The sequence below is a fragment of the Gallinula chloropus genome (assembly GCF_964237585.1).
Source record: "Gallinula chloropus genome assembly, chromosome: 1".
Classification (NCBI taxonomy): domain Eukaryota; kingdom Metazoa; phylum Chordata; class Aves; order Gruiformes; family Rallidae; genus Gallinula; species Gallinula chloropus.
The window spans coordinates 17394366-17411482 of record NC_140085.1 but is presented as its reverse complement, the minus strand read 5'-3'; the positions used below and the strand labels follow the sequence as shown (position 1 = coordinate 17411482).

Sequence of the window (17117 nt, the reverse complement as noted above, 5' to 3'; positions counted from 1 at the left end):
TTGGGCTTGCAAACAAGAAAATTAACTTTTTATAAACATTAGTTCTTCTAAAATACTCTAGTTCCACTAACATATTTTTAAGTTTTAACCAATATTAATAGTACATTACTGAGTCAAATGTATAACAGTAAATAAGATCCAAGAAATAGTTCACATCAAAATGAACAGATACATAAAGCAGGTATCTTACCTTGCCTGCATCCAGCCTTTAGGCCAAAGTGGTTTCACTTCTGTTTCCATAAAGGTTTTGAGGTAATCTTCAGCAGACTGACTTCTATTTGGCTCTAGCTCATAGCATCCCAGTTTGATCTTGACAAGATTACACAACAGAGACCTGCAGAAAGAAACACTGTAAATATATGGAAAGAAACAATCCTTTCAAAAGATCTGCCTTGTCCCACTGAGAAATGGAAGTAGTGATGCTATACAGCTGTTGTCCACTGCCAGTTGTAGGAAGAGCTCAGTCCCAATTGTGTTTTTTGGAAGTTTACCACTGCACAAGTTTGCAACTACAACTGGTATGATCTATCACTCATTTCTCCATTTCCAGCAGACTGTATGGATAATTTTTGCATCCTTATCACTTTATAATTGATTTTACACCTTCTTTGTTGTCTTTTAATAGCCAAAACACGTCCTCTCACTTCGCTTACAGCGACCCCTTTAAGATGGAGAATGTCTGAAAGCAAGTGAGATCCATTCTACATTAAATACTTCAGCAGATCATTTCCAATGGGGATGCTCTCTTTTACTGTCCTTTAAAATAAAAGCACACCCAGTTAAGGAACACTGGCCTTTCAGAGCCTCTCAAATGAAAAACCCAACAGATTTAAATCTATCTTTTTAACTACATGTCCAAGCTATATTGGCCATATATATTCCATGAAGCTTGCTTATCTGTTGTTTTAATGTAGTAAAAAGACTCAGCTCAAGAAGTCCACTAGCCCTTTTTAATTACATGTATACTTGTACTTAGATCTTGCATGGGAAACTTAAAAGGATCTGCTTGCTTAAAAGCCTATGTAGCTAACTTAAGAATCTCAGCTTTCACAAAATCTATTCTAGGAAACCACCTGAAGAATTCATTATTTCAGGTGAGAATTTATGTTGCTCTTTAGACATAAGTAGAACTAGTGTTCAGAGAGGATGGGAGGGGTTAAAATTCATGCATTCTGGACACTGGCTTGCCCAAGAACTGGAAGACAGGCGAAAACCAGCATCATCGATTTTGGTGGTCTGCCCTATTGTTGCAGAAATCTTTATTGCTTATTGGGTGACAGTGTTTTGTGACCCATTCCTAGAACGGTATCAAAGCAGATATAATTCTGCTTATACCTCTGTTCTGTGGTTAAAAGAAGCTCAAAGCTCTCGGACCAGAACAAGTCACCTGTGTTTGGAGAAAGCAGATAAAGCAATGAAAAAAGGGTTGGACATAGGATAATCTTGCCTTTCAAGTTAAAGGGGCTTTCACTACTGCAGCATTCTAGCTTGATTAAACAGTATCATGTAATAATGTTCCCTTGCAGATCCCTTTGTGAAGTCAGTGAAAAACTCTTGGTGGAAGAGGTAATTCTGTCTCACCTCACTGTATCATCCCAGTGAAACTTCTTTCTGGGTCCTACAACCCTCTTTCCAGGTTTCTCATCATCATCTTCCTCTGATCCATTTTTCTCTCGTTCATCTTCTGCTTGCAACCTACATTCAGAACAATTGTTTTCTTTATAGGTAGAAAGACACCAATAACATGTTTCCTTGAGTCTTGTTTTAAGTGTTAAGAAAAAAAAGGACCCATCTTCAGATTCTCATTATACCCTTGCTGAAGGGGGGTAAACAACTCATCTTCCTCTCTTTTGTGATCCTCAGAGACAAGTGGAAAGGACACAATGTATGGATGCTATCAAGAATGCTGGCTACTGCCTCTTTAGGAAAAGGCAGGATGTTTATCAATCTGTTAATGCTTCTCCAAGTCTAAAATTACTTATCTATTAGGGAGACAATTACAATGAGCAAGAACAAAATATATCAAGAACCTGAACCTCCTCCATTAATCCAGTATTTTGAAAATCTCCAGTACCCCTCTCAGTTTGTAATTTCTTTCTCTCAAGACCTATTTAATTCAGTTAAAGGAGTTTTTCTGACCCAGGTGATAACTACACTTACACCCACTTAAGTGCTTTTTACAATTCAAAACTTAAGACACCTGCACATTGGAGCTACGGACTTTGTTGAGCTCAGGGAATGAACACATGGAGATAGGCTTCCAGCTGGACTTTAGAAATTGCATGCACAGAGTCCAGAAATACCTACTTGGCATTCTTGGCTTGATTGCGGGCCTGACAGTCCTCCTGATACTTGCATAACTGTTGAGGCATGACGTTGCTGACAGCCAGTTTCAGCTTTTGCAGTGGTTCTCTCAAGCGGTCATCCTGTGACAAGAGCAACACCAAAGCATTCCTGTTAGATGCAATGTAAAGGGTGCTTCACAGTTTTTGTGGAATTGTTTCTTCCTCACTCCTGAGGCAATTGACTATTGATTGCAACAGCTGTTTGCACTGAGTCCTTCTAGGTGCAACAGCTCTATAGAGATGTACATACCTGACATTTCTCATATAATTCCTGTCATTTTGAGACCACTATGAAAATTAGTCACTAGGAAATACATCCCAAACCATTAAGGCATGATCTCATTAAATACTGCTTTTAAAAATCAGAATGGGGAGAAAACCTGAGAGAAAAGCCAGTATGAATTGACTGATATGTATCTCAACACTTACAAATGAGTATCCAATTACAAATCTCTAAGAACTTTGTGGTAATAAAACCCTTTCATTGAAAACAAACCATCAAAAACATGTAGGGAAGTATATATTATAATATATTACTTTATCTTCCTACATCTTCTGACTTTACAGCCTCAGATCCTCAGAGCAAGGTTTAGCCCTGAATTTCATCTAACGAATCAGGTCAGGATACTTCAGAGATCACATATAACTTTTTTATTCAACAGAAAAATATATTCTTAAGAGAAAAGCAACTGCAAATAACATATAAAGTATTCTTAAAATTTAGCCACAAAGGCAAAGTTGCACAAACAGTAGAGGCTGGGTAATCTATTACCTCTCTAGCCTTTCTTTTTTCTTGGCACGAAAGCGAATGCAATAGTAATTTATGTTTTTTTAGCCTGTCATAGCCATGATTATTGTTCTGCTACTTTGATATGTACCCTGTACCCAGCTTTCAAGATGAAAGCACTTGATTCTCAAAGAAAAGGGTCTGAAATACTTAAACTATTTGTTTCTAGAGTATTGACAAAATAGCAGCTGCGCAGAAAAAAAGCTTCTCAACTGAGCTAGCAACCAATCCAAAATCTTTTGCTTTAATGGAGGTAGTATGGCTGTTGCTCTACTCTTCTGCATTGTCCTCACTGCTATTACATAATTGACTCATGCTGGAGCTAATCTCTCCACCATCGTTACCTGGACATTGAGGTGTAACTTCTTCAGACGCTTTATCAGCGTGTCCTTATTGCACGGCACAAAAGCCTCAAGGTGAGCGTACACTCCGTTGCGGATGGCAGGATTTATCTCCTGTAACTGTAGCTCAATACTGATAAACAAATGAGAGACAGTCAACCAGTGAGGCACTCTGAGATGAAGATGGCAACTGAAGAAAACCCTAAGGAAGCTCTGTATGCATAACATATTCTAGCTGTGCATACTAAAAATAGCAGCTTGGGACATTTTCAGATAAACTTTTTTACAATGGCAAGAAACCATTCATATGCCTAATTCTCCAATGTTGAACACAATCACTCCAATTCAATTTACTCTCACAATTTCACATCAATCCTGATACAACTGACTGCTATAGCCTTCTAGGGATTACTTTTCGTTGCTTAGAATGTGAACACAGAACCTTCTACATTTAACAACTCAGGTGAATGATTACAGAGTAAAGAGTTGACACTTTCCTTCATGAAAACTGAAGGTATTTTTGAGTTATGGAAGTGGGGGACAGGAAGAAATAATGGCAGTTTTGTTGAATTTTACACATGAAGTCAAGGACACAGGGCACTACAAAACACTTTACACTGGATAAATACAGACAAATAGTCATGACAGAAATTGTACTCATATATAAATATAATCTCTTTAGCCAATACTAGCTTAGACTGATCTACCTTCATTGACTTTTAAGGGCTTTGTTGGAACAACCTCATTATTATTTCCTCTTCTGTACTCTTCCTGTCACCCCCTTTCCAAAAAGGGAAGGTTGTACAGATAAGCACTTACTCCAGCAGAATATTATTCATGTCTTGCGTGAAAAACTTCTTCCTGCCTTCTTCATCAAACATCTTGGCGGCCTGAAAACACAGCAATAAAGAGTATCCAAAAGTTCATAGAGTATTTTATCCCAACAACCCTTGTATCTTTACTTTCATAGTTGTATCATTCTTATTTTCCAGAGAACATCAATACTCTGAAAAAAACCAAGACCAAACTATACTGAGCTGCTTAGAAAAAAAGATGAGTGTTGTTACTATTATAATCGAATAAAACCCCCTTGCTGTAGGGCAAACAATCATTCTATTTATAATCTACCTGGATCACTTACATTAATGCATTCATCTTTCCAATAATCATGAAGAAAGGAAATGCTAAAGATGTTTTATCTCACCACCAGCAACGTTCTACTACCACTATTTACTTTAAAAAGAGCAGCATTGCTTGACAAATCAACCAGGTAAGAGCATCAACACATTTCTACTCAGTCTATGAAAGGCTCCTTTTCTACCTGTTATGTGCCTCATCCAGTTACAGTTTCTCTTCAGCTTTCTTAGATCCGTATCATTCATTGCATGTTCTACAAAGGGATCATATATGCCAGAGGAACACTCATCCTGCTTCTTTGGTGCTGCCCAGCATTCTTGCCATCTTTAGACAATTATCTCTAGTTATTTTTGTGTGCTCTCTTCCTGATTTTTTGGGGTGGGGACAAAAATATTAATAAAAGAAGAGCCTTACTCCTGCAAATACTTCCTTTTATTAGATGTTTTTACTGATACTGCAGGAATTCCAGCACAGAATCCCTTTATCTTTGTTCTTATTTGGATTCTTATTTTCACAGACAATGACAGCTTGCAGGAGAAAGCCAATTCCCTGCACAATTCTAAAAAATCAGTTAAGATCCACTCTGCAGATTTACAGTAAAACAAACCAACCCACTTTTACAGGCTTATTGTCATTTTATATTCTGGCACGGGGACCAGACAGCAAATATTTAAAGGAGCTGGAAAAGGATGCGTAGGCAGAAATGTAGGTAAATGTGGCATCATTATAGTGACTGACAAACATCTGAAGCAGCCAACATGCTACACGGCTGAATATTCAAATAAATGAAAAAAATCCCTAATTCTCCCTTTAAAAAAATTTGTGACAACATAACTCAAAACTACAAATGAATGCAAGCAGTAACCTGAATTCCTTTATTATTATGAAATACTTACTGTTCTTGCTCTTTGTAACTGACACATTTAAGTTTGAAAGAATAATATTCTCTGGAATTGCGAACTCATACGCTGCACAGGTAAACAGGAGACCAATGCTTTATAAGAAACCATAAGGTAGCCCACTGACTGAATGCTTTACTGGTTCAGTTATGAACATTGATATCAGAGTTTAAGTTCTAGAAAGGACTATGTTCTGTTCACTACTTTCTACTCTAAATTCAGCTACCAAGGGGATGGCACTCTAAGAATACTGAACCATTTGTCCTGCTAAACAAAACTAGAAAGGCTCCAGATGTGATACCGAAAAGATGTATTTGAAAGTCTTTAGTCCAGTATCTTTAAGGATAATTAACATAAGGATTATAGTAATCTCCTGGTTTATATAAAATGGAAGGAAAGATATGCTTGGACATTTCAGTCCCAGATAGACCTTAAAAGGCAATTTCAGCACTATACTAACACACTGGATTGTGTTGCTGGCTTTTGAAGAGAAACACATTGGCAGATTCAAAAACTACATTGCTGTCCCTGAACTCTGGCTTGTTGGGGTTTTGGTATTTTTCCCCCCATAGATTATCTTGACAGTTACCTTCATAATACAGAAAACACAAATTTTTTTTGCTTTTTAAAAAAAAAACAAACCCAAACTTTCCTGCTTCTGTGTAATACTGCCTTCTGTTATGGTAGTTCAGAATTTCCCACTTTGGGAACCGGAGGACATTATTCTACAAAAGGAAATTAGGAAGTTTATTTTATTTAATAACTGTCTTTCTAAATGTTTTTTTTTAAATCTAGATATATTATACTCCATTTGTAGAATATAGGGTTTTTCCTACAGCTTTATAAGCTTCTTAGCTTTCTCTGCACTAAAGAACACTAAAGCTGTGAGCCTGGTAAGTATTTGACAAGCCCCTGTTCTTTCCTGCTTTTTAGAAGATGCTTTCCTTCACTGATCACATATCAGTTGATTGCAGTTTACAGAACATAAGGAAGCCACAGTCTTCTAAGTCAACACAGTCTTTTTTTCCCCAAAGTGTATGGGTAGACTTGCTCTGCCAACACCAAACTTCCAGAAGAAATTTTCAAAAGCAGAAGACAGAGTTAAATTTTCCAAGAGACACTGAATTAAAGTTTCTTCCAACTGGGTGGGGCTTGTTACACAGTGAAGCAGCACAAACTTGGGGCAGGCCACTAATGCTTCCTGACTTTTGGCCTAATCCAGTCCTCCTGCAGTTTTGCTAGAAGCTTAATTTTGCTATGAATCAACAATAACTTAAATATTCAGAGCCTGACAAAATAATGTCTCTCACTTTGTAAACACTAACCCTTTGGCTGTATTTAGTACATTTAAAAATAACTAAGAACACTCTAACACTTTTGCATGTAGGTGAGATAAACATTATGTTTTCTCATCACTGTAACCTACAGCAAAGCAAGCTTGGCAACTGCTTAAATTATTTTTTTCCCCCAAAAAAATGTACTAACTTGAACTGCTCTTTTCAAAACTTGCTCTGAATAAGGAAAAGCTGCACTTCAATTCTGAGTAAGGAAAAGCTTTAATGTCAGAATCTGGACAATCAAACAACAAATTTATTCTCAATTTAAGTTAACACTTAACTGAAACAAGGAGCACTTAATACTTGACAGCTCTGATCCCTTTCAATAAGCTATTGGGATGTTTGTAACCTGTGACCTAATACTTTTCATGAATATTTGACAAGTTTGAACTCCATTTTAAGCTTACAAAAGAAAATACTCCAGTTGTGTGGTTTGTTTTTTTTAGTTAGGCTTTTGTTTGGTTAGTTTGATGGTGGGTTTTGGTGGGCATTTTTTGTTGGTGGTGCTGTGGTGGTGTTTTTGTAAACTGGCAAGTTAGCATTTATGTTACAAAGCCAAAAATTCGAGACATTGATTTGTAAGCTTCACTCATAGTTCAGGTTTCCTCCTCCAAACTAAAGAAAACACCCACCATTTCACTAACTAGTAACTCAAGTTAAAGTAACACTGATGTTTCCATTACAGAAACAAACCAAACAAACATTACAAATTATTGTACACAAAGATTTAGAAAACCTTGTGTCAGCTATTAAACAAACACTGCTTTAACAATTGACCTGCATTCGTGCCCGTTTTCATCTGAGTATAAATACAGCCATTGAGATTGACATTAAGAACAATTCTACATTTTAGAGTTTCAGGCACCAACTCAGGGATGACAACTCAGGCCCTAATTACTCTTCCTTGCTCTCAGATTGCTGAATGCAGCCCCTTTCCAATGTATTCATACTTACTGTTCGAAGGTCTCCAATGCGCTTTTCAAGTAGCACAGGCAGACCTTCTGGGAGGGCAGGCACCTGCTTGGGTGTCATGACCTGAGAGGTGTAGGTTGCCTGTGTGACATTTCCATTTTCTCCTGACAGCTCAGATACTGGGCTGCCGTCAGAAGTGCCATCAAGCAACTTGTCAAAGTCAATGTCTCCCAGCATCTCCAGGGCACTTTCAGCTTCTTGCAGGAGCTCACGTTCATTTGTGCTACCAAAAATGGAGAGGACAGGATCATTGATCCTAAGATTCAAGTCAGAGATATCATTTCCTGCATTGAGAGAGGAGGAAGGAATTTTACTAGGGGTAGAGGTTGCAACAGTCACTGGAGGTTTTGGACTAGATTCCTTCTTCCTCATGGCTTCCTTCTCCTTTTGAAATTTACGGATCATGGCAGCCAGAGAGAGTGAGTCTTTGTACAGTTTCTTTTTCTTCTTTTCAGACTTGTGTGAATTTAAGGCCATTACTCTGTAAAGAAAAGAAATATTTCATTACAATGCATATGACTTGAGGCTTTAGTAACCTTTATCTTGGAGTTTAGTACAATCAAAAAGCTTATCAGTTTGTCCTTCCATCTTCAGACTATTTTATCAACAAGCATAAACTTCTGCTAGTCATATGATTTCATGCTCTCCCTAAAAATTTGTCTTGGTAGGTTTTGTACACATTAAAGGTTATTTACTTTTAACTTCTGAATTTAATTACGGAAAAGTTGGGAGACAAACTCATGGCTGATCTATGCTACTAAAACATTTATACTTGTCTCAAACTCCTGAATGGTGGCAGGTTGCTTGAAGTTTAGGTTCACCAGGCACATAAATTCTGTTCATTGCTAAGAATTTTGACATGCAGGCTCAACACCTACATGCTACTTAAACCAAACATTTTCTCCTAATTCCTCACCACAATAAAAAACACTATCCATACATTTTCCATACCAATTTAAATATTCATAAGATTACAACTTTCACACAACAAGATTTTTCTAAAAGCCAATTTAGAAGCCTTCATGGTTAATCCTTCCATGGTAGCCTCACTACTCAGGAAAGCACAAGGTTAGTAAAAAACATGATCACAGAATCACTTAGGTTGGAAGAGACCTTTAAGATCAAGACCAACCTCAATATAACCCTGCCTAGTTCACCTCTAGACCACATCCTCAACAATTAAGCAGTGTTTACAGTTTAGAAACGAGGGGAGAGGAAGAGAATTCTTTTTCATTAGAAAATGAAGATATAATCTGTAATGCTATATAAGACTTTGGATAGAAAAGTGATGGATAATCTATTCACAAACTGAAAATTAGTTTTCTGTAATTTGTCTTTCCTTTTCTTATTATTCCTCATTCAAGATTTGGGGGACAGAAATTAGCTTGTAGGACTTATGCAGAAACACAAACTCAAAACCAGTCTATTAGCTATTAAAGATATTTTAAAAATACAATATTCTAAACAGGTGTCACTGCATGCCACAGCAAGACTACCTTGAAACCAAACCTCACGTACAATTCAAGTGTTGATTTAAAAAACCTACCCCATCTGCTTAGGAACTTTCATTTTCCGAGGCTTCTTCTCCTTCTCTGTCCCTTCATCTTTCCGCTTGCGCTTCTTCATTCCACGATCTTCACTTTCTTTTAACTTTGCTATCTAGAAAACAGATACAGGGCAATGATTCTTCCCCTCAAAGGACTTCTACAGCAAAAAACATTTAGTTTTCCTTACACTTTCCAATTCAAAGCCAAGAAAAGTAATCTCAGTATGTGTAACAGCAAACAGTATCACTGGATTCACAGCAGCAATTGCGGTTACTGCTGAGTAATTAATTCATTAATAATTTTTAAACCGTTACTGAATTCAGTTTAATAAGAAAAATACTCTAAGGCTCAAGCAGACTAATGCCCGGCCATTGTGAGCAACTGTTACCACAGTTTCATTGCTGAGCATTAATACATAGCACTGAGTATTTTTTTTGCCAGTTCAGATCAGCTGTTGCCTCTCCCAAGTTCTTGTTGATCTTTATGGAAAAAGAAGTCCTTCACATTGTGTAAACACTATTCAGCAACAGACAAAACTGGTGTGTTATCAACACTATTTTAGTCCAAAATACAAATCACAGCACCATAAGGGCTGCTATGAACTCCATCCCAGTCAGATCTAATACAGTAACCTTAAAATTATTTTTAATTTCAGGAATTATAAAGCAGGAAGGGACATGAGAAAGCTGGAAGCTCTTGAACTGGCATGGAACATAGGTCACATGCAAGCAGCTATGATCAATGACAGCATAACTCATCTATGTACACAGAACAGCACGCTGTTTAGGAAAGGCTGCATATATACTTTTCGATGTACCTATGCTTATGCACTGAGTTATTTTAATAGATATTTTAAATGTTATTCTGAATATTTGAAACAATTTCAAATCACAAAAGCTTTGTGCAAAATCACGAGAGCAGTATTGGATGACTTCAGTTCTTATATAATAAAATTCCTGTGAAATTACAGAATCACTTCAAGCTAGATGGACACAACTTGTTGGCTTGTCTAAACAGATAGGTCAGTTCTACACAAGCAGTCTAGGGAACACTAGAAAATGCAGCAAGACAGTACTGTGCCTCATTCTGCTTTCAGCCTCTTCATCTGAGCCCTTCCAGGAATATCAAATATTGCCCAACATCCACCAAGCTGTAAGTTTTGTACAAAAAGCAAAATTAAAGATCACTCACTTTAGGTGGCCTATGCTTTTTGTCCTCTGCAAAGTCTTCATCCTCTGAGTCAGATGCCTGGCGGAACTGCAGTGTACCAGTGTTGATATAGAACCCTCCATATTTTGTTGTCAGAGATGCAGGAACCAATTCATCATACTGGGCAGGAAAAAGATCAGTTTGTCAGTGTTTCCTAATACAATGAATATGTAGTTCATTTAACAGTCCCTATACATGAAAAACATTCTATTCTATTTGCTAGAATAGAAACAGGATAGCAATGCTATTGAAAACATACTGGCAGTCAAGGCACAGAGCGTAAATATCATAGAACCTTTCAACTTTCAAAGCAATGCCTTTCTTTTTTTTAATGAAAAGGCAGGATTACAGCATTAGAAGTACTGCTTTAAGAAAGTCACAGAACATGTAAGGTTGGAAGGGACCTTTAGAGGTCCATCTAGTCCAACCCCCCTGCAGTGAACAGGGACATCAGGTCACTCAGAGCCCCATCAAGCCTGACCTTGAACATCTCCAGGGACAGGGACTCCACTATGTCTTTGGGCAACCTGTTCCAATGACCTACCACCCTTGTACTGAAGAATTTTTTCCTCATATCCATCCTAAAGCTACCTTTTTCTAGTTTAGAATGGTCACCCCACAAAATGAGGATGAGCAGAGAGGCATTCCCTCACCACTGTGGTTAAAAAAAAAAAAAAAGGCAAAAAAGTTTAAGCCTTCCCCCCCAGTATTCTGCCTCTGAGAGCATGCTACACTGCGCTCAATGTTTCATTTCTGGATGCATAAACCACACAAGGAGTGATACACCACCTGCCTATGAGCAGCTTCACTTGATTGTTCAGTGGCTTTTTTTGTCCAACAGCTAGACAGGCTTATTTTGAATTGTTTTCATCTGAGACAGCCTTACAGCCACAGCAGCAACATCACTGGTTGAAAACAAATTTTGCAAAACCACCCCCAAACACCAAAACAAAAGAACAACCAAGAAACACAACAACCTTCCTCTACCGATTTTAGTTTCATACTCCTATTGAATGGCCTTCGGTTTTATGTGACAATGCATGGTTCAAAATGTCCTTCTGTTAGTCATACACTTTTATGATGGGCCCCTGAAGTTATCTGTGACAGCCACATTTATTTCCAGAACCCTGTTCTTCCATGTTTTCCAAAAAGATGATAGTCTGAGCAATCACTATATTGCAATGGAAGGCAGCTAATCTAGATCAGAATTTTACAGCCCTGGGTGTAATATCCAGTAATAGGAATGAAGATGATAGAGATGTTTTCAGAAACTAAGTGTAAGAAAACCCCTTCTCAGATTATATGCTTTGTTTCATGAAAACAGCCACAGTTTTCATTAACACCGATCTCCTCAGTACACTTGACACATTCAGGATTGCAGCACTACATTTAGCACCAACACTAACCTACTTATCTTAAAAAGTTCTCTGAAATTTTCTTCTTTTAAAACACTACTCCACACCTGACAAACTCAGCAACAGGATCTGCTAGCTTATTTCCAGTTTTAGGAGTTGAATATGACATTGCCTTTCATACAAATACCACAGTCCCTGGACTTGTCAGGTGTTTATCACTTTTAAAAGCACATGAAGTTTCAGACTCATACACACGTTATTTTGCAAAGCACTTACTTAATCCCTAGGAAATATCTTGTTGACAGCACACTCTCAAGAAGGCTGGGAGGATTAACAGATGCATCCTAGCCCTACATATAATATCAACAAAGCAAGCCATGGAAGTGTTTGCAAGAGAGCCACGGAATGACAATGCCGTTATCACTACACAGACAGACAATGTCGTCCTTCACTACTCCGAAGCTGAACTACCAGTCTTAGTTTTCAAATACTGAAAATTGTTAAGACTGAATTGAATAGGCAACACATACAATTCCAGAAGCTATAATCTGCCTGGAAGCACAAAACCAGAATACCCAACACGCATACCAGCTAACAAAGATAAGGAAGAAGCATTTACCAGACCCAGAAAGTGTTATCAAGGTACCAGACAGACACAACAACAGTGCCATGACCAACAATCAATTTCTACCCTTCTTCTGAAAGAGGGGGTAGGATATTGAGACACTTCAGAGGGACACTGGCAGAGGAAAAAGTCGATTTTGAGTTACAGCTGCAAGCAATAGATGTTTGGTAGCACAGCCAAACGATTAAGAATTAAGATATTTGAGAAGGAAACGATGTGTTTGTTATTTTTGTCTGAACCAGCAGGCCTTCCATTGCATGTCTTAAGACAGAATTCAACAGGCTGAATAAATTAGTTGGCAGTTTTAACTACCACAACATTAACTGAATACTTGAGATCACCTACATGAAGGGAACACACACAGTGCAAAGCAGAGGGCCAACTACCAGCTTACTTAATTTCCCCCCACATGCCATACAAAATACTCTGAAGATGAAACAGTTTAAAAAACAAAACGTCTGGGCTATCAAAAGCATTAAGACAGTAAGAAGAGTTATCCAGAAAAGGAGAACAGTGAACATATACTTCAACAAGGAGGCTAGTGAAAGAGCCTGAAGACCTATGTAGATTGGATCTGAGTCAGTAGTTCGAAATTTCCATGAGTCATCACCTTTTATCTTCCTGGGGTGGAAGGCAAAACAAGCAGTACAGAAAGGGAAAGGAAATGTGGTGACAAGATCTACGAAATACCATAGGATCATATGAAAGACTAATACAAGAAAGCAAATGAACCTATTAATTGGACAAACCTAAAGCAAAGTGTCTTATTTGTGGAACTGTTATTCAAATCTTAAAGAGGCCAAGACGATCATACAAAGAGGTGCAAAGTAAAGTTGAGAGTGGAGGCTGGGTAAGAGTTTCAGAGAAATATGATGTTTTTCCACAGCTCTCAAACAGCTTCATTATGTACAAGGAAGATGAAAGGGAAAGAAAATGATTACCCACAGTGCTTAACGGACAGAGCAGGCATTTCCCTTTTGAGCTGACAGGGTTTGAACTGAATTGGCAAGATTGGGGCAGTACAGGATCAAACTAGAAGAACATAATAGTTGCCAAGTTTGAAGGAGAAAGCACACAGTCAATGCTGAGACCATTATCGTGGAGAGTGAAGAAGTAAAAGGAAGCACAGTAACGATTCAGCTGCAGAGCAGTAAAGGAAGCCCTAGAGAAAACACAAGGAAATTTATGGATTAAAGACAGTCCACAAGTGAGGAAGCCGTGAATCACTGCAGATAATTAGAATGATCAACATGCAGTGTGGCACAGATCCATAGGAACGGACAACCAGAAAGGCAGAATTCATTCAATATGCAGATGAACAAACCTCCCATAACAGCTGGCACACAAACAAGTTCAGCAAGATGCAGATGTGTAACTGACCAGTTAAGGCTTCAACAGCTTCTGCTGAGGACTATGAATTTAGGAAGACTTTCAATTTAGTCAGACTTTCAAAGACCTTTTAGACATTCGGTTGTCCTAACCACTTCTGCATTAAGTCCTGGAAATGAGATTGACTGCAAACATGTTTGAGTGCTTTAAGAAATGTAGCACATACATTCTTTGTTGTGAAACTGGTATTATTTAGATAAAAGTAGGGATCATTTTTGTTCCTTGTTCGGTTTATTTCTGAGGTGGCTTTAACCAGCTGGGGGAGGGGGAGCTGTTTATTTTTTAATCATTATTACCCCACTGAATATAGTCAAGCTACTGAAGTTACATTGAAGTTACAGCTGCTTCAGCCAAATGGACTGAATATCCAGAGAGTTCACTACATGGTTAAAGATACTATGAACTAACGTAACTCACCAATCTCCATGTTTCTTAAAGACACAAAGAACTGAGATGCAGCCTTTGGCTTTGCTATCTTTTGAGGCTAAGTCTTCAAACAAGACCAGAACTATTTTTCCAAAACATAGCACAGTAGAACATACAATGAAATCCTGATCAAGGTTAAGGGGAAAGAACACATTGCTTTTCTAATCCAAGTCAACATTAAAAAGCAAGCAGAAAGAGCTTTCCTGTACTAAAGAAGGTTCCTCTTCTCAAATGCATAGACAAGGGTGTGATTTTTTGTCTGGTGTTCTTTTTGTGGAGTTTTGTTTGGTTGTTTTTTTTTTTTTTAATCCTGAGGACAGCTGGTGAAGCACAACAGGGAAAAATGTGTAACAGACTATTAAATAAAGACTTAATACCTGGCTCAGGGCAGCCTAGACTAGGATAGGATAGTCTCCTAGGAGAATCCTAGTTTAGTTGTCAGGATACTTTAACCCATCAGCCTACCAGAGCACCTTGCAAAAGTACAATATCTATCTCCATCTATGTTTTGTTCTCAACACAACAAGCACCTTCCACCAGTCAGAGTCCAGCTATTCACTTAAGTGATCTTCACAAGATGACATTCTTATTGTCTTGACAATATTTCAGCCTAAGATATAAAATATGATCACTCATGTGATCCCTTATATCTGTTTAACTTGATTCTTTCAGAGATTGCACTCTGACTCATGCTGAAAATATAATTCAGTGGTTTTATTACAAATAAATATGCAGTGTATTACACACCCTCTCCAGGTTCCACATTACAGGATTACTAGAAGACCCAGTAGAAAAAAGTTACATTTTCCTTTTCCATTTAACATGAAGGAAGACTTACCACTTAAGACAAATGCTCTTCTCAAGGATCTGTTCTTTTGACATGTTACAAACCCACCCTTTATATTATATTAATCATCATATCATTGTAGATTTTTTGGAAAATGTTTAAGTTCCTTGTGCTGCTTACATAAATTCATCTGTTCATAAAGAAGGTGATACAAGGGCATGGCTTATACCTCCAGTAGCTCAGACTACTTTGAAAAGTGATTTTGTGCTCTTCAAAGATTTACCAAAATCTCAGGTTTTTTTTCAAGTACCTAAGCAGATACTGAGTTCTCAGTTTCCCAGTTATCCCACCGAGGTCATTAATACATGAGCAGTCTTAAACTACCTGGTTCTACGCCAAAACATAAAAGAAATAATTAAGAATTTACTTATTTCATGAAAAGGAAGAAAATAAGGTATTTAGCAGAAGGAGCAAGAGACCATTACTGTTGCTTTAACAAACAGTTGTTCTGCAGGCCAAACTGCCTTTGTCCCTCTAGCCATAATGGTTCCTGTACTAGAGGGTTGCCAAGTATATAATGCAGAATAAACAAGTTTAAACTATCTGCTTTATTTGTTTGGTACTCCTCTCAACACTTATTTATTTTGGGGTGAGAAGGGATAAAAAGCAAAGAATCTCCTAATTGAGTTTCTCCCCTGTATTCACTCAAATGCACATGACATGTCAGGTGCCAACCAGCAGATCTACCCTGAAGACACCTGGGAACCATGGCAAGACATCTTTTATTAACAGTGACATGGTGCACTCAGCTAAGTGAGCACTATTCCCCAGCCACAGAACTTCCAAGGCTAGTCAAAGTGACAGTGAACAAGGAAGATGGACCAGTAATATAAACATATAAACCTAGAGACAATGAAACATGTAGTAAGGTGAATCTCAAAAACCTAAACCCCACCTATAATGCATCCTTACATATTCAGCCTGGATAAGATCTGCAATGGAAATGAACAAAAGCAGCTTTCCACACATTAAAAATGCAGCTATGTTAAATTTATCTCTCAATACAACATGGAAGTATCTTTAATAATGGATCTCATGTAGTATTTTTCTGCATATGCCTCTAACATTGGCAGGTTGATAGTGTTTTTTTTGTTTGTTTGTTTTGCTTTTCTAAAATAAATTTCTCAAGCAACAACATCACTCTCCATAGCTATGCTCCTTGAGTAGGAATAATGAGAGAAAATCATCAAATTGGCCTAAAACAATGTTTGGCCCAGAACACCATAGAAAAAAGGTAAAAATTACCACAGTACACTGAGGTCTGCCATTCCCCCAAGACATACCATTCTCACTGAGAAAAAGCATCTCAGATAATCAAGAGTCTTGAGCAAGATGCTCTTACTGGCAATCCATCAGCTTCGTTTTAAATCACAACAGCAGGAACACTTGAGGGGAAGCCAGGATGGAAGAGAGGATATTAAAGCTATCACACCTTTAATAGGCTTACAGATTACAAGATGAAGTATACCAAATTTATCCTGAAAGCCTATGAAAACTGTATAACACAGTATTTTTACCAAGACTAAGCCCTTAATTTAAGGAAAATATTGTAGGGTATCCAGATAGAAACAGAGCAACTTTAACAATATGTTCAGAATTACTAAAAAAAAAATATCAACATCCAATCCTTGGAAGGCTGTGTTTTAAAAGGTTCTGTACTCTTGAGGCCAGATGTAGCTAAAGAAAAGGTTTTATCGTTAAGTTAAACTATCTGTTTTGGAGAGACTTTCCATGTATGAGAAACCGTTGGGTGAACCAGTTTTCTCTACCCAGCAGCACAGGACTCTTACACTGGTGTTTAAAAGGCTGCCATGGAACCATGAATATAGTAGATTTGGTTAAATAGTGCCATAAAGCCCATGGCATCCAGGGTACTGAACTACATGCTCCCCATTGCCCTT

The 17117-nt window shown here is 37.8% G+C and overlaps 1 protein-coding gene across 1 annotated transcript in view; it reads right to left on the bottom strand.

The window, feature by feature from the left end:
* The window catches only part of UBN2 (ubinuclein 2), a gene marked incomplete at its 5' end in the record, with an annotated part of 43767 nt that overhangs the window by 13157 nt on the left and 13493 nt on the right, over nt 1-17117 (bottom strand). The window contains 8 exons of the mRNA XM_084278643.1: nt 191-334; nt 1582-1695; nt 2308-2426; nt 3477-3606; nt 4293-4363; nt 7801-8299; nt 9365-9477; nt 10557-10694. Coding sequence (XP_084134769.1) covers nt 191-334; nt 1582-1695; nt 2308-2426; nt 3477-3606; nt 4293-4363; nt 7801-8299; nt 9365-9477; nt 10557-10694 — 1328 coding nt within the window. The remainder of the gene's footprint in view (nt 1-190; nt 335-1581; nt 1696-2307; nt 2427-3476; nt 3607-4292; nt 4364-7800; nt 8300-9364; nt 9478-10556; nt 10695-17117) is intronic.